At 43.6% G+C, this 18,572-nt stretch overlaps 1 protein-coding gene across 1 annotated transcript in view; it reads left to right on the forward strand.

The window, feature by feature from the left end:
• Positions 1 to 2,714: 2,714 nt before the first annotated feature.
• Positions 2,715 to 18,572, forward strand: part of LOC111142832 (macrophage receptor MARCO-like) — a 37,331-nt gene continuing 21,473 nt past the window's right edge. Inside the window, exons 1-4 of the mRNA XM_022496158.1 lie at positions 2,715 to 3,017; positions 16,218 to 16,319; positions 17,140 to 17,358; positions 18,522 to 18,557. Of these exons, the coding sequence (XP_022351866.1) occupies positions 2,909 to 3,017; positions 16,218 to 16,319; positions 17,140 to 17,358; positions 18,522 to 18,557 (466 nt within the window). The 5' untranslated portion in view covers positions 2,715 to 2,908. The remainder of the gene's footprint in view (positions 3,018 to 16,217; positions 16,320 to 17,139; positions 17,359 to 18,521; positions 18,558 to 18,572) is intronic.

An 18,572-nucleotide genomic window follows, 5' to 3' on the forward strand; every position in this document is an offset into this window, starting at 1 on the left:
TTTTTAAGGGTGACATTGACAATGCAGGGGTTTCACGTTACACGCTGGCTTGATGGAAGATGCCATTCTACTGGTAGCCCTTTCATTTATAAACATGCTTATGCTTTTATTTTGTTTGACCCTCATGCCCACCTTATGGGCCAAGTCAACTACTGGTATTCCATTTTGCAAATGGAGACGCTGAAACACAGAGTAAAGAGCAGAGCCGAGATGAGGGAGAGCAAGTGATGGGTCATTCCAAGTGCACTGTTAGATCCCATCTTTTTAAAATTTTGTTCATCATGAGCTTTTGGCATTAACTTTGATTTTTAAAATACTCCATTAAAATGCTATCTACCTTGATACTGAATCTTTTGCACCCCAATCTAGTGCCTTAATTGCCTTAATCTAGTCCCAGCCCTGCAGGCTGGATGGATTAGCCCGCATCCTATGAAATACCATTTACTGCATGTCAAGAATGGATAAATATCAGTAATTGCGTATATTTCAACCTCATGGATCATTCCAGAAGGGAGTCCTGAGGGCTCCCATGGGTCCCTGCGCTACATGTGACTGCTTCATTTTTCTGTGCAGAGGTCCTTAGCCAGGTTGCACATTTTAACTAGCCTTAGGGTTTTTATGAAAACCAGAATCTCAGGCCAGGGATGGAGAAATGGTAGGTGTGTTTTCAAAAAACTCCTCCACTGTGAACCTCTGCATTACAGCCTTTGGATCAAACTAGGCTTAAACCAGGCTGTAGAGGCAGAGTGTCCTGGATTCAAATTCTGGCGGCATCACTTTCTAACCACAAGATATGAGGCTATTATAGGTTGCTGTGAGTGGTGAGTAATGTGTATAAATGCCCATCACAGTGCTTGATTACCTACTAAATCCTCCATACCAGCTAATGGTTCTAGGAGCTATTACTTTGTGCTGAGGCCTAGAGAAATGAAGTAAGACACCACAGTCACCCAGCAAGTTCCTGAAAGAGTTGGATTTGTGCCCCAGTTCTGTCTGGGCTGATAACTAGAGCCAAAGCCACCATATTTGATGTCCACTAAAAGTTCCGTCCAAGGCCAGCGACCCTCCATCACTAGCCCACTGCACTTCCAATGAGCCCCGTCCGCATTGTCCTGGATGAGGACTGCTTGTTGCCAGAGCCGAGCTGCCCACGCAGGGAGAGGAGGCGCTGCAGGGAGATTCCCCTCCCACAGGGGAAGCCCCCTGAAGCCTCTATTACCTCCAATGGCCGGCCACACTTCGGACAAGAATGGCCAGCTGTTTCCATTTCCTCACTTCCAATTCCTTTAACCTTTTCTGTGCTGGTTTCTGCTCCTAGGACCTCAGCCCACAGCAGGGACTTCCTGAATGTTGAAACCGCGGGTGTCACGGGGACCTCTGCCTTGGGGGCACCGCCAATCACTCTTCTTCCTGAGTTTCTTGCCCTTTCTGTTTTCAGCCACACCACAAGCCAAACAAAGTGAGTGAGTGGGACCCAGCCTCTTCCCTGACCACCTCTCCTCCTCACCTCTCAGGTTCCAACAGCCCCAAAGTCTTGCGGCTCCTGCACCCCAAAACCCTGCCTGGGAGGCTGCCCTTGCCTACCTTTCCTGCCTCAAAGGTCCCACAGCCCCATGTTTCTCTCCAGGCAAACCCACCCCCTCACCCTCGGTCCTCCCTTGAACTCAGAGCTGACCAGCAGCTTTCTCGGGGTATTCCCACCCCTGGCCCCACTGCCTCCAGGTCACTTCCAGCCTCTCACATGACAGCGAGTTTCTAGAATTCAGCTGTATCCACATCCAGCCTACATACCACACTGTGAGCTCCTTTAAGGCAAAAGCCGTTGCCTTCATCTCTCCGGAAACCAGGAGGCTCATGGCATCTCTAGCATCCACAGGACCTCAGTGCCCTCAGCCCGCCAGGCGCCATCTTAACCACCAATGGACGTGATTTAATTCATTCGGCCGACATAACAGATAATAACCCCGGTCTCCCTTATTTGACAAACAAGGAAATCGAGGCCCCCAGAGCTCACGTGATGTTTCTACCATGGTACAGCAGCTGTGGGGAGCAGGTAGAATTTGAACCCAAGCCTCTGAGCTGATAGGGTCTGCATGTCCACTACCACGCTATGCGTCCCTTCTGGCAGGGAACGCCTGACAAAAAGGAGCTAAGGTGGGGGTTTGTCCCCTCAAGGAGCTCAGGTCTCACTGGGGCCAGAGAGAGCACACATGTGCCACCCCCAATAGATGGAACATGGGAAGATACACACAAAGTGTAAGCAGATGCTACAATGTGTGGTCTAGAGCAGTGTTTCTCCATCTCCTACATTCTTCACCTGGAAAGCTACTTCAGCTATAGATCTGGATTCACTGGGATGGGACCCGAGACTCTGCATTTCTAACAGGATCCCAGGTGATACGAATGCTGCTGTCTAAGGTCCACACTTTGAGGAGAAAAGATGAATTCTAAGGCCGAAGTAGGTCAGAGGAGGGAGATTTCAGTGTGAACTGCAGAGGTCCTGGGACACTGCCCTGGGTCTGGCATGATGGCAGCCCTTGGATGGGCAGAGGGGAGGGAGAGAAACAGATCCCCTGGGGTCACCCAACTCCCTCTTCTCAGGGGCCTGGGAGTGAGGGGTGTTTCCAAGGACTATTGACTTATGCCCCAAAGCATAAGTCACTGCCCTTAACAAGCAGCTGCGACAAACAGGAGTTGCACATGTGAATAGCCTGTTTTTGCAACATGCCCAATTCTGATTGTGTCAGGAAACATTTTGCAAATTCAGAAGTCCGAGCCAAAGGGAAGTGCTGTGTGGTCTCCAGTGAGCTGCAGTAGTTAAATGAGAACAATCTTTTCCCAAGTGGTTCCTCTTGAGGACAGCATTTCTGTTGGCTCCAGAACTTTGGGCCATCTATAAAGCTTCACGATGGAAAATAAGGAAATTCTCAAGGAGGAAGAGTTCCTGGCGAGCACTAGAGAAAGAACAGCCATCAACCAAACAATGTTCCCTGCAATGGAGGTCTTTGAAATCAATGGTAAAGTACTGCTTCCCAGTAATGACATTGCCTGGTGATGTACTTTTTTTATTGGCAACATAAGAATAGACAAGGTAATAGGAAGCCTTGGTTTGTACCATAGACTCTCACTAATACATTTCTGGAATGCTTCAATATGGACTTCATGTAATGTTAGGAAGAGACACTATATCTTTAGCGTATAGTTGGGGTTATTTTAGCTTCACAATAAATTGTATTACATTATGTGCCCTTTGGGCCACCTGGGTGGCTCACTGGGTTAAGCCTCTGCCTTCGACTCTGGTCATGATCTCAGGGTCCTGGGATCAAGCCCTGCATCGGGCTCTCGGCTCAGCAGGGAGCCTGCTCCCCCCCCCCCCTCTCTGCCTGCCTCTGTCTACTTGTGATCTCTGTCTGTCAAATAAATAAATAAATCTTTTTTAAAAATATGTGCCCTTCGATTAACGCTAATACTTATCACACGCCCTTCCCTTTTGTTAGTGTCTTATTTTGACACACAGGTTGTACGACAAAATGGCAAAGCAGCCCAAGAGGGATGAAAAAGTTCCACAAAACGAAAGCCAAGTGCCACAAACTTATTTAACGTAATTCCTTTAAAATTCTTTAAGGTGACTTCCGTTGTATCAGCTGTGTTGATCAGGGAGTGCTTTCTTCATTTCGTGCTGGCTAGGATATGTTCGTAGCTTCATAATTAGTTTGTCTTAGATTCAATTCAGGTTTTAAAAATTCAGGCAACTCTGTCATCTTTATTTTTCTCCCTCATCCTTCTATAGGTGATGCATTTTTTAAATCTTCTAGAACTTAAAGTCACCGGGGAGTATTTTCCATGGGGGTTCTCTGATTTTCCATGCCAGAATATCCTCTAGGAATTGCCTTCCAAGCTGATGAGTCATTCCCACTTCCAGTCTTTTCTGGAAATCATATGTTCAGATCAATTGCAGTTCTGTCCCTCAGCCTGAACAGTCCCTCTCACCCAGTATTTGAGTGGGTCACTGGCTGGAATTTAAGGGGGTACAAAGATACAAGGTTGAGTATTCTGCCCTTAGGGATTTACGGTGTAGTAACAGAGAATGTGTGACTTCAATAATTGTTGGCTATTCAGGGGTGCCAGGGTGGCTCAGTCAGTTGAGTGTCTGCCTTCAGCTCGGGTCTTGATCCCAGGGTCTTGGGAGCGAGTCCCATGTCGGGTTCCCTGCTCAAAGGAGCCTGCTTCTCCCTCTGCCTGCCGCTCCCCCTGCTTGTGCTCTCTCTCTCTCTCTCTCTGATAAATAAATAAATAAAATCTTTAAAAAATATGTAATAATTGTTAGCTGTTCAGAACTTTGGGGAATGCAGCCTTCTGGATAGGTGACTTTTTAAGTTACTGAAAATGTGCAAGCAAAGTCAGTTGATCAAACATATTCAGCTCCTGCTGGGCATTGCTCTTGGCACCGAGGAAACACACAAAAATACACAGGGAGTCCTCAGTCATGCCGGCGGTGGCAGGAGATTGGCAGGATCAGGCCACCTGTAAACTATCTCTGTGTAAGCACAGGACAGATAGATCTATGGACAGATGCAACCCGGTCTGACCTGGAGGTCAGAAGTGAGACCTCTTCTAAAGTTTAAAGGATAAAGGGAATTAGTGAAATAAGATGCTGGCTGGGAGTAATAGAAGATCACGGGTTTATTATATATTCCTAGGGAATCTTTAGAGATTACTCACTATCATAGATATTGAATGAGTTAGACAGAGAGAAATGTGGCAGCAAGAGGCAGTGGTTATAAGGATGGAAAAGAGAGAATGTTCTGGAAAGATATTAGAAGTCAAGCCAATAGGACTAAAATGGTGGGATAAGGCAAGTGAGGGGGAGGCCAGCCTTAACGGGGAATTCCAGATTTCTGACTTCGGTTATGGATATCATTAACTAAAACACTAACCAAAAAACAAAACAGCTTGGTTAGAAAGAATATTCTTCTTTCTTTCTTTCTTTCTTTCTTTCTTTCTTTCTTTCTTTCTTTCTTTCAAGATTTGATTTATTTATTTGAGAGAGAGAAGGAGAGAGCATGAGCTGGGGGTGGGGGAAGGGCAGAGGGAGAGGGAGAAGCAGACTCCAGGCTGAGCAGGGAGCCTGACATGGGGCTTAATCCCAGGACCCTGAGATCACAACATGAGCCAAAGGCAGACGCTTAACTGACTGAACCACCCAGGTACCCTGGAAGGAACATTTTGCTAAATACATTCACAACTTCCAGTCTTCTTAAACAAAGATCTTGGAACATATGGAACTTTCTAGATGAATTCCATTATGGACAGTACTCACTGTGAGGCTCTGTAACATAGTGACCCCCTCAGGGCTTAACTGAAATAAGTAAAACTACTTGCTTCAGCACTAAATGGCTTCAAGCATCTTCCTTTCTTTCTCCCACCCTCCCTCCTTTCTCTTATTTCTGCTGAAGATTGCTTTCATTTTCTGAAGAGGTTCGACATACTGCTCCTTTCGCTGCCCTGAAGGTCCAACTAAACTCCAACTCTTTCCTCATGGACCAGTATCTGCAACATCTTACCCCTCCAGTGGGACATTTGGGCTTGAGTGAGAGGGTCTCCATTTGTCCCTGATGACAATACCCTTCATCTGTCTGGACCTCTCCCCCTGAGCCCTCAACTATTTCAGGCTTCACATCTCACTTCTTGATATGTCTTCCCACCAATTTCGATCTGAAGAACATGCCTCTTGACAGAGAGAACCCCCCAAAAGACAGAGAAGTTGTTGCTTGTTTGAAGTTAACATTAAGCCCTGGTTCCCAGCTCTGGGTCTAACTGTCTCTTCTTCCTGCTAAAAAGATAATTTTAAACATTGTCCCAATAGACCTTGACCCTGGAATCAATTCACGGTCACCCTTGTTGATGTGCTCAGTGTCACTTCAGGTCCTTGTTCTGACTTTGTTTTTTGTCATGTCACTATTTCTCAGCACCTTTTAGATGTCCTGCTTTACCCTAGCATTATTTTTTCCCCTATCCTTTTGTTACGAAATAATTATAGATTTCCAGAAACTAGCAAAAAAAAAAAAAGTAGGGAAGTCTCTGTGACCCCCAGTGAGGTTCTCCTCCCAGTGAGAACATCTTGCATAGCTACAGTTCGCTATCACAACCAGGAAATGGATATTGCTACACTTTATGGAGCTTATTTCCATTTCATTCATTTTATAGGTACTCGTTTGTGTGTGGGAATACAGTTGTCTACAATTTTACCATATGCATATATTTGTGTCACCATCCCCAATATCAGAATACCAAACTGTTCCTTCACCGCGCCAGTTTCTCATACTGCCTTTCTAGCCACACACGTCCCGTCACTCCTCCACCAGCAATCACTATCCCCTGACAATCGCCAATCAGTTCCCCATTTCTATAATTTTGTTGTGTAAAGAATGTTATCTAAATGGAAAAAGTATGTAACTTTGTAAAGATTGGCTGGTTTTCACATAGCACGATTCCCTTGAGATCCACCCAAGTTGTTGTATGTATCAGTACTTATTTTTATTAATGAGTGTTTTTCGCGAGTATTATCCCACGGATATGAATGTTTCACAGTTTGTTTAACCAGGCACCCACAGAAAGACGTTTGTGTTGTTGCCTGTTTGGGGCCATTACAAATAAAGCCACTGTGATTGTTGATGTAAAAGTTTTTTTTTGTATGAGCCTAAGGTTTCATTTCTCTAGGATAAATGCCCCAAAGGGCAATTGCGGGATTCTAAGTATATGTTTGGTTTTAGAAGAAGCCCCGATCTATTTTTTCCAGGATGGCTGTGTCATTTACGTTCCTACCAGCGATATACCATAGATTCAGTTTCTCTGACTTCCTGGGAGCAGTTGGTATCATTACTATTTTTATTTTAGCCATTCTGATATGTGTACGATTGTGAGATCTTATTGTAATTTTGATTTGCATTTTCCTAAGGGCTAACAATGTTGGCTATCTTCTCACATGCTTTTTTCCCATTTGTATATGAAATGCCTCTTTGTGTCTTTTGCCAATGTTTAATGGGATCATTTGTTTTCCTATTTCGTTTTGAGAGCACTTTATTCAAAATACAAGTCCTCTACTGGATGGGTGGCTTGCAAATATTCTCTCCCAGTCTGTAACAGGTCTTTTCATCCTCTTAACAGAGTCTTTTTCAAAGGCAAAAGCATTTAACCCTGTGGAGGCCCTACCTAGCAATTTTCCCTTTTATGGATTGTGTTTTTGGTGTCACATCTAAGAACTCTTCACCTGGCCCTAGGCCTCCCAATTTTTCTCTTATGTTTAATTCTAAAATTTGTTATAATTTCTCACTTTATAATTAAGTCCATGGTTCCTATAATATATGTATTATATACATATACTTGTATATATATATAAAATATATGTAATGTATATATATGTAGTATACATATGTAATATATAGGTAATGTATACATGTAATATATATGTATATACTTGTATATACAATGTATTATATGTTTGTAGTATGTATTATATGAATGTAATACATGTAATGTATATATTATACTGTATATGTGTATATAATAGGTATATGATATGTATATGTATTTGTAATATGTATATATATATTTATATTTACATATATAAATAAACAAACAAATCTTGACCTGTATTTCACTCAGGTTAAGATTTGTTTGTTTATTTATTTATTTTTTTTGCCTGTGGGTGTCCAGTTGCTCCAACACCATTTGCTGAAAATGCTGTTTCCTCCATTAAATTACTTCTGTAACTTGTCAAAAAAAACCCCAGTTGGTTATAGCTGTGTAAGGACTATTTCTGTGTCCTTTATTCTGTTGCATAACTCTGTATGTCTATCCCTCCTCCCATCCCACACTGTCTTGATCACAGTGGCTCTATTGTGAGCTTCAACAAGTTTTTATTCCTCACATTTTATTCATCTTTTTCAGGATGATTTTAGCCATTCTGTGGCTTGTCCCTTTCCAGGTAAATTTTAGCATGAGCTTATCAATACCTAGAGAAAGCCTTGCTGGGATTTTGGCAGAGCAGTGTTATACCTCCAGGTCAGTTTTTTTTTTTTTTTTTTAATATTTTATTTATTTATTTGACAGACCGAGATCACAGGTAGGCAGAGAGAGAGGAAGGGAAGCAGGCTCCCCGCTTAGCAGAGAGCCCGATGCGGGGCTCGATCCCAGGACCCTGGGATCATGACCCGAGCCAAAGGCAGAGGCCTTAACCCACTGAACCACCCAGGCACCCCAAACTGACAGTTTTTAATCAGTATTTTATAACGTTCAGCATACAGATCTTATATACATTTTTTACCTTTATACTGAAATATTTCATTTCCTTTGGAGTGACTGTGAATGCCATTATGTTTTAATGGTGATTTCCACTTATTTGCCAGTGGTATATAAAATGGGGCTGAATGAGAGAGTGAGAAGAGACATCCTTGCCTCATTCCCAATCTTCAGACGAAATGATTCTGTGTCACCATTATGGATAATGTTAGCTTTAGATATTTCTTAGATGCTCCTTTAAAAAAAAATTTATTCATTTATTTATTCAAGAGTAAGAGAGTGAGCAAGTAGGAAGAGGAGCAAAGGAAGAGGGACAAGAAGACTCCACACTGAGCATGGTGCCCAATATGGGGCTTGATCCCATGACTCTAGCCAAAATTAAGAGAGTCAGGCACTCGACCGACTGAGCCACCCAGACACCCCCGAAGCTCCTTTTTTTTTAAGTTAAGGAAATTCTCTTTTATTTCTAGTGTGCTGAGAGTTTTTATTATGAATTTATTATTTTTTATGAGAGTTAGAATTATGAATTTTAATTATGAGAGCTTTATTATGAATTTGATTTTGTCAAGTGTTTTTTTCTGCATCAGTTGTATGGTTATGTGATTTTTTTCTTCCTTTAGCTCATTGATATGGTTGATCATATTGATCAATTTCTGGGTATTGAACCAGCTTGTATACCTTGAAATTCCACTTAGTAATGGTATATAGATTCTTTTTATACATTGCTTGATAAGGTTTACCAATATTTTGTTAAGAATTTTTGTGTCAAATTCCACGAAAGACACTGATCTTCAGTTTTTTTCTTTTGCACTGTCTTTGGTTTTCATTTCAAGGTAATCCTGACCTCCTAAAATGAGTTAGAAAGTGTTCTCTACTCTTCCATAATCCATAAGAGAGTGGGTAAAACAGCGTTACTTCTCCTAAAGGCTTGATAAAAGACTCCATTAAAATTATCTGGGCCTGGATATTTCTTTTTCAGGAGGTTTTAAGTACACATTCAGTTTATTTAATAGATGTAGGTATTCATATTGTTTAATATTGGTTGAGTCTTGGTAGTTTGTAATTTTGGAGAAGTTGGTTCATTTCATCTAAGTTGTGAGCATGAAGTGAGTAATAGGATCTTATTTTCTTGGAAGGGCTGCGGATCTGTGGAAATAGCACCCGTTTTGTTCCTGATATTGGTGATTTGTGTCTTTTTCTCTTTTTCTCTTCATCAGTCTTGCCAGAACTTTATCAATTTTATTCAAAGAATCAGCATTTTCCTCTACTGAGCTTCTCTTTTGTTTTGCTATTTTAAATCTCATTGATTTCTGTTCTGACCTCTTTTTTTTTTTTAATTTATTTATTTTTTTCTTGTTGTTAAGGGTTTATTTTGCTCTTCTCTTCCAGTTCCTTGAGCTAGGAACCTAGTTTATCAGCTTGAGATAATTTCTGATTAGTAATGTGAGCCTCTAGGGCTGCTATAAATTTTCCTCCCAATACTACTTTGGCTGAATCCAGTAATTGATATGGTCTATTCTTATTTACAATCAGTCCTATTTTTTAAAAAATTTCTTTAATACTTTATAGCCCATGTATTATTTAATTTTTGAAAAAAATTCCAAGTGTTTAGAGGTTTTCCTGCTGTCTGTTATTGTTTTCTATTTTGATCCCATTGTCTAGAAACATACTCTATGCAACTTCAATTCATTTCCATTTTGTTGGGGTTTGTTTCATGACCGATGATATGGTCTGTCTTGGTGACTATCCTAAGTGCATGGAAAGAATATGTATTCCACTGTTGTTGCATAGAGTAGTCCATAATTATTCATTAGATCCTTTTGATTTATGGTGTTGTTCATTTCTTCTATAGCTTTGCTGATTTCTGAGAGTGGGGTGTTAAAGGTCCCAATACAATTGTTGATATATTGATTTCACCTTTCAGTTACATCAGTTTTTGCTGCATATAAATAGAAACTCTGTTGTTGATTTCTTGGATATAGCAGAGAGTGGAGTCATGCTTTTTAATTTACTTTTGCCACACTCTCTGCCTTCTAATTGGTGTATCTAAACCATTTACATTAAAGTAATTATTGATGTGTTAGGGCTTAAATCTGCCACATTATTATGCATTTTCTCTTTGTCCCTCTGTTTCCCATTAGCAGCTTTTCTTTTCTTACTTTCCTATGGGTTACTTGAGCTTGTTTTAGAATTCGATTTTGATTTATTTATAGTTTTTTGTTTGTTTGTTTGTTTAGTTCTTCATTTGAAATAGTTTTCTTACTTTTTTCCTGGGCATTACAATACACATGTATAATTTATTACAGTCTATCAACATCAACATTCTATCACTTTGAGTCAAGTCTTGAAAACTAATTTCCACTTATGTCTTTTGAGCCTTTCCATTTTTGAAATGTAATTGTCTTAAACATTTCTTCTACATGCAATAGGCATCACTTAATTATTTTTGTTTCAACCATCAGATGTGATTTTAGGGTCACCAAGGTGGCTCAGTCAGTTAAACGTGTCTGCCTTTGGCTCAGGTCATGATCCCAGCATCCTGGGATGGAGCTCCCTGTAGGGCTCCCTGTTCATGAGGAGCCTTCTTCTCCTTCTGCCCCTTCCCCTGCTGTTTTTCTCTCTCTCTCTCTCACACACACACACACTCAAATAAATAAAATATTTTTAAAAATGTGATATAAAAAAATTATGAGAAGGATGGTCTAAACATATCTCCATATTTACCCATTCTTCATTCTTGTTCTTCTTTCCCTTTGGAAGTGCCATGCCTTCTGCTATTATCTTTTCCCTTCTGTTTAAAGAACTTCCTTTAGCTATCCTTTTTTTTTTTTTTTGGAGATTTTATTTTTTTAAAGGTTTTATTTATTTATTTGATGGGGGGGGAGCACAAACAAGAGGAGCTGCAGGCAGAGGGAGAGGGAAAAGCAGGGAGCCTGATGCAGCACTCAATCCCAGGACCCTGGGAACATGACCTGAGCCAAAAGCAGATGCTTAACTGACTGAGCCTTGAACTCATGACCCTGAGATCAAGAGTTTCATATGTTTGGCTGAGCCAGCTGGGTGCCCCTCTTCAGCCATTCTTTCAAGGTAAACCTACTAGCAAAAACTTTTGCTTAGTTTTCCTTCATCTGAGAATCTCTTTACTTCCCATTCATTCTTAAGGGATATTTTCACTAGAGACAGTTGATAATTCATTTCTTTGAGCACATGAAAAATGTCATGTCGCTTCCAATTTCAGATGAGAAATCTGCTGCAATTCAAAGTAGTATCTCTATAGGTAATGGGTTATTTTTCTCTTGGCTGCTTTCAAGATCTTTTCTTTTTCTTTTGATTTTTAATTTTCTTGGTATGTACGGGTTTTTTTTCAGATTTTTAACTCTTATGTGTCTTGTTATTGATTGCTTGAATTTATCATGTTTGGGGTTTGCTCAAGTTCTTAAATTTGCAGGTTGGTGACTTTCACCAAATTTGAGAAGTTTTCAGCCACCATTCTTTCTTTAAATATTTTTTTTCAGCTTCACATCTTTCTGGGACTTTAAGGATATGAATATTATGTGTTTTGTTATTGATACTTAGATCTCTGAGTCTCTGGTTTTTTTTTTTTTTTTTTTTTTTTTTTTTTTTTTTTTAGTCGATTTTCTCTGTTTTTCAGACAGGATCATTTCTATTGTTCTATCCTTTATTTCATTGATTCTCTCCCTTATCACTTTTATTGCACTATTGGGCCCGTTTAGTGAGTATTTTTTTTTTTTAATTGGAACTTTTAAGTCCTATGATTTCCCTTTGGTTCTTCTTTATATTCTCTATTTCTTGGTAGATTAAAAAAATTTTTTTGTTTCAAGAGTATTTGTAATTGCTCATTCAAGCATTTTTATTATGCCTGCTTTAAAATCCTTATTGAATAATTCTGATGTATGTGTCATCTCCATACTGACACTTGTTGATTATCTTTTTTTTTTTTTTGCTCTCTCTCTCTTTTTTTTTAAGGTTTATGTATTTATTTGAGAGAGACAGGGAATGCAGGGAGGGGCAGAGGGAGAGGGAGAGAGAATCCTCAAGCAGACTCCCTGCTGAGCACAGAGCCTGATGCAGGGTTGAATCCCAGGACACTGAAATCATGACCTGAACCAAAATTAAGAGCCAGCCGCTTAATTGACTGAGCCACCCACGTGCCCTATTCATTGTATTTCATCACTCAAGTTGTAATTTTCTCTGTCCTTGGTAGTGTGTATTGTATTGTGGACATTGTGTATGGTCTGTTAGGACACTCTAGATCCTGTTCAGATTTTCTATTTTAAATCATACTGTTTAGGTTTATCACATAAATTCTGGCCCACTTTTGTGAGCTGTGGTTCCAATAACAACTTAGTTTTCAGAGGGCTGACTATTCTATCCTGGTCTGATTTGTTAACTGATACTACTGGTGTTCTTCCTTGCTGCCTGCTGGTGCTGCCTGCCAGGGCAGAAGGTAGTTTTCCAGACTGTCCAGTGATCCTGGGTCAGGGGTGGGAGACATCGAGCCAACAGGGCAGCAACCACTTTGCCCAGTGCCAGGGGCAAGGAGAGGGGACTTCAGTCTGCACAAAACCACCTTCTGCCAGTGGGCAAGGGGTTGGGAGATGGTAGGCCTGGAGACCCTAGAGTTTGTATATAGACTGTTTTCTTCATTGAGATCATTTATGGAATCGAAATTTTATTTCCCTCTGGAGCCACATTTTCACTGTGTCTCAGACAATAGAGCGGTCATATTTTTGAAAACTGCTTTCCTAAAATCTTCACCTGGACTAACCCTAGTTTACTCCAGGGATGCTCATTCTCGTTTACTGGAAGCTTTATTCATTCTCTCATCTTAGATGACCCTTCCTTGTTGGTGAAATCCAACAAGGAAGAGTTGGAGAGTAGATGTTCCTTTGCAGTTTTTCTACACTTTTAGAAATCATCGTAGATGACAAAAGCATTTGTCATCTGCCCACAGATCCAAAAGTCCCAGTTTCTAAGATACCTTGCCTCTACGTTATATGAGAGCTCTGACTTAATAAAGTATTCTGAGCTTTAGTGCACACCTCTGAACGATTCCCATCTGTACTACCATGTTTGTTTTTCCTCTCACTGTCTTCACTCAGATGCCTTCCATTTTTGCTACCATCTAGTTTGAAAATATCTATATTTTCCATGCTGGCCCTCACTGCCACCTCCAACTACTGTAACACTTGTGCCTCTGGAAAGATAACACTATCTATTCCCATCACTTCACGTTTAGTGCTGCCTATGAGATCGTATTCCTCTTCCTCCGTCCATCTTCTGTGAAATACAAGCTTCCTTTGTTCATTACCCATCCTCGCCACGATTGTATGCTTGCCTAAGGTCTGACATCGCCTTCCCGATGCTTTTCCAACCCTTCCAAGCTGGCACTGTTGCACTCTGCACGTGTTCAGGACCCAAACCCCTGCAGCCACTCATTCATCCTTTCATTTGTCATCTTCCTAGCCCACGTTGTGTGGTAGATACCGTGTTGGCGCTGGAAGTCCACTCTAGAAGCTTCCGGAATACTGGGGGTGGAGGAGGGAAACTGAGACATAAAGAGACACAGTGCGGGATGATTGACGCCGTATCAAGTGGAAACACAGAGTGATGTGGGGCAGCAGAGCAGCATCCCACCTGACCTGGCGGAGTCAGAGCCTGTATCCTGGAGAAGCTCCACTCTGCTCAGTCATGCAGTGGGGAGGCAGGAAGGTCATGTAGTCAGAGAAGATACACAGCCTCGAGTGAGATGGGTGTAACGACAAGTGGTCTGGCCTGCCTGAGGGTCAGGGTCCACGTGGGGTGTAGTGTGGAGGTCCAGCCACAGGAGAATTGGCAGGCAGCAAGTCTTCCTGTTTGTCCCAAGGACAGTGAACAGCCATGGGAACCACTGAAGGCAGGGAAGTGGCTTGGCCAGGTTGTGTATTAGAGAGTTTACTTGGGCTGCTGTGTGGGCCCCAAATTCGGAGGCATGGTGTGACACTGAGCGTACCCAAGTGCCACTAACTAAAAAACCACCCAACCAAGAAGTCATTCCCCTTGCTGCTGCCAAAGCCATCTCGAGACCACCATGCATCAGGCGATGCTAAAGCAGGGGTTTCTGTTCTGCACGTGGCTGGAAGCAGTATCAGCAGAACGATGAAGGTTCCACAGACTCGAGGTTCATATGGATCTAGGATAAGAGTCAACTGAAAACCCAACATCACCTACCACAGAGCAAAAAATGTGTTCATGAACCCTGACTCCCTCCCCTGGGATGTCCACAGATGATCTCTTTGACCTTCACACCTGCCCTTGGAGCTCACTGCAACTGCATTTTTCCAAGGGCAACGGTTCATATAGGCGAGTTAGACAAACTCAATCCTTGGGGTTAGATGGGCCCAGGGGCACATGCCTGTTGTGTTGCCCTAACTTTTCTGGACCCCAAGTCTGTAGAAGAGGATGCTCACACCTACCTGCCAGGATTGCCAGAAGCGTTATAGACCATATCAGACAATGCCTGGCACAGAGGAGGTGCTCTGTCAGTAAGAGTGCTGGGAAACACAGGACCTTCTACAGTCTGGCTCCCTGCCTTTGGACGCCCTGAAATGGGGAGACAGCTGGTGTTGGAGAGGGTTGGTGTTGGAAACATGGTGGCCTCTTTTTTTTTTTTTTAAGATTTTATTTATTTATTTGACAGAGAGAGAGCTCACAAGGAGGCAGAGAAGCAGGCAGAGAGAGAGGAGGAAGCAGGGTCCCCGCTGAGCAGAGAGCCCGATGGGGGGCTCGATCCTAGGACCCTGAGATCATGACCTGAGCTGAAGGCAGAGGCTTTAACCCACTGAGCCACCCAGGTGCCCCTACATGGTGACCTCCTTTGCAATGCCCCACACCAGAAACAGCTTGCCCATGGGGAAATGCCTGCATGAATTGTGGCTCTTTTCTTGAAGGGCTCTTAGGCAGCTATTAAAAGGAGAGTTAAATCTTTCTCTACAAAACAAAACAACAACAAATAAACAAGAGGAATGTCCATGGGAAATCATGCATTGCAGAAAAAAATGAGCCATATTATATGTCATATGATATCATTTGTGTAAAATCGAAAGGAAAAAAAAAGTCTGTCCAGCAGTGTACGTATGGGTTTGTCAGTTTCCATGAGTAAGCAGGCTGAGAGCAAGGCCACACCCCAGAAAGCCAGCAAAACTTATGTCAGCAGGTTAGGATGCCAGGGAATTGAGGTCCCCCGAAGTCCCCGATTAAAAGATTATTAACCCTTGTAATGCTGTGTTGTCTGATAAATTATACTAAGTAGGTTTCATTTGTATAATTAATGATCTAAGGAAAAAAGGAAACAATTTATTTATTATTATTATTATTAATGTATAATTAATGATCTAAGGAAAAAAGAAAACAAAAGCCCGAATCTGAGTTCCAGATCAGGGTCTCATCACCTAATAGGTACTTTAACTTCTCCAAACCTCGCTTGGAGTTGATAAACTGGTGACAATCGTTCTCCTCCCAAAGTCGTGGAACTTAAGTCTGTTCATTCATTCATTCACTTGATAAACATCTCTTGAGAGCCTTGAGATGACCTCTCTCAACAGAGCCTCTGTTGCCAGGCGCTGTGCTGGGGCATCGAGAGTGCACCTGGTTTCAGGACTGTACCTGCCACGTAATGGTGGGGGGCGCGAGTGTTTGCCCAGCCCTACCGGCAAGGGAGCAACAGTGGCTCTTCTCAGTTTGTGGGAGGAGGAGAGGACCCAGGGGGAGGATTTCGGGGTAGTGGGACTTTGTGTCTTTATCCTCGACCTCCCGGGGAGCCATCTGCTCACACAGAGAGGGGATTCCCACACAAGTTGGGACCTCCCGGTCTCTGCCTCCTATAGCATCCACCTTCTGCCGGTGTTGTGTTTCAGATCCAAACCCCAGGAAGAGAAGGGGGGTGAACTGCTTCATGGTCATGGTGGCCATCTACCTGATTCTGCTCACCGCGGGTACTGGGCTGTTGGTGGTGAAAGGTAAAGAGGTCCGGTCCTGTCTGGTGCCTCCTGGGGTGATACAGGGCTCAGGCTGAGTGGAGAGCCCTGGGGTCACTGCTACCTGCCTGCTGAGAGGCGGTTCTTAGTCCGTGGGTAGCCGGGTAGTCTCATGGATGGGGGTTGGTGGGGGGAAGTGAACAAGCGAGTATGTGTGTGACAGAGAGAGAGACATGGAGACAGATTGAAAGAGAGAGAGAGAGACCATGCGAGCTTGTGTATGTCAGAGAAGTGAACAATGCAATAATTTCACAAGTCTTTCATCAAGACTTCCCCGTGTCTAAGCAGGAAGGGATGTTATTGATCAAAATGTTCATATTAACATGATTTTACTTGCAAAGTGCTCCCTGTCCAAATGTTAAGGTCACGAAACATTCCCAACTGCGCACACTGAGGTCACCCAAGAACATTGTGTGCCCAGCTGCTATAAACATCCGTCACACATATATTCAGGCCACATGTGATCACATCAGACCAGCATGTTGGTCGTCATATGTTCATGCCAGAGCCTGTAGGAAGGTTGAAGGTTGATCATGATGCTGTGGGTACATCCCTAGGCCATTCAAGAATATTCTATGAATATGTAACGTCATGCCTGAGTGTGTAGTGCCCACATGCAGGATATAGAAAGAAGTCTGTGCTCACACTAGGTCCTCACAGAACATGAAATGCGCGTTCGGTATCCAGGACCCTCAGAAGTCATGCATATATAACACAAGAACGTCAGGGATGTGCTCAGATGCCTGGAGCTTTAATGAGGTCCCCCTAAAAGAAGGCTCTGGGGTGGGGATGGGGTGTCCAGTTTTGAATCTGCAGGAGCGGCTCCGGGTGCTGGAGACTCACTTCAATGGAACGCTGGCCACCGAGGACCATCAGTCCTTCTCTTTGTTCCAGTCCATGCCCCTCCCGCACCTCCCTGGGGGCATGCTGGGGCTGCAGGCCCTACAGGCCCAGATCACCCAGGTTCACACCAGGCAAGAATACCTGCTACGGAAGGTGGACAACTTCACTCGGAGCCCAGGTTCGGCCCCTTCCCCTCTGCACCAGGACTCCTCAGGGGATGGAAAGGAGGGGCTGCGGGTTCATGGGCAAGCGGATTCTTGGGTCCAAATCCCCTTCCCTGGCAAGGAGAGCATTCCAGAATCCTGGGGCCCAAGGAAAGTAGTGAGAGCCATATGGAGTAGGCATGAGGTGGATCTAGAATGTTTGGGAGGATGGGTAAAACACAGAGCCTGGGGCAAGTCCCAGGATCGCTCTTATGCAATCTACTAATACTGGCTCCATGTCTAGAGACAGATTAACCGCAGGCAACAAGAAGTCCGGGCCACATAGGGACCTCAGAAGGACAGGGTGGTGGGCTTGCTGGGGAAGTATGGCCAGCAAGTGTAGCTTGGAAGATAGGGCCCTCGGCAGGAGAAAATGGAAGCCAAGGTGGAGATACTGGGGATCCCCCTCCCCTCGGTTTTCTCGGGGCCCAAGACTGTTTGTACCAGAACAGGGAGGACTAATTTGGGCCGAAGTTGCTCCTACATGTGACCTCACTATTGCCTGGCGCTCCGGCCCCGATGTCTGGAGTGAGCTAGTGTTTAAAGGGTGATCCCATGACCACTGTTCTGTGCCCATGGGAACATGTACTCAATGGGCACAGGGTCCCAGTGGGGGAATTCCCCAGAGGCCGTGGTTTTCCCAGTGAGCACAGATGAAGGCCAAGCCAGGATGCAGGGACAGGGGACAGCTGTGACCAATGGGCAGTGCCCAGGCTCAGATGTTCAGATACTCAGACGCAGGGACCTTTACCCCCTCCCTTGATATACTGCGGAGCTGGTTGTGATCAGCCCGAGGGGCCCCGCTTTTAACCTGAGGCTCTTTTTGAAGGGGTTGGGCCCGCAAGTCTTCCGACAATATAGGGTAAACTCTGGAGGTCTCACCTTCTTTCCCCACTTCCGCAGCTCCCGGGGATCTATGGCTCCCTGGAGCAGACCACTAGCTGCAACGAAACATCTGGCTTTTTCCAAAGCTCAGTCCTGGAAAATACCCAGGTGTTTGCCTCCTGTTGGCCAAATCCCCCAACCACTTGAAACCCTTGCTGCTCAGCTGGAGGGCAGAGACCCCCAACTTAGAGCTGGGTGCCCTGGGTGCATACCCTCCCAGCCCAGCCTACAGCCCTCTCTCCTCCCCTTGCAGAGCTGTTCCGGGTCAAAGGGGAACGAGGCACTCCAGGTATGTTCATTTCCC

Source organism: Enhydra lutris, unplaced genomic scaffold (genome assembly GCF_002288905.1).
Source record: "Enhydra lutris kenyoni isolate GAN:26980312 unplaced genomic scaffold, ASM228890v2 scaffoldscaffold1, whole genome shotgun sequence".
In the NCBI taxonomy this organism is placed as follows: Eukaryota; Metazoa; Chordata; class Mammalia; order Carnivora; family Mustelidae; genus Enhydra; species Enhydra lutris.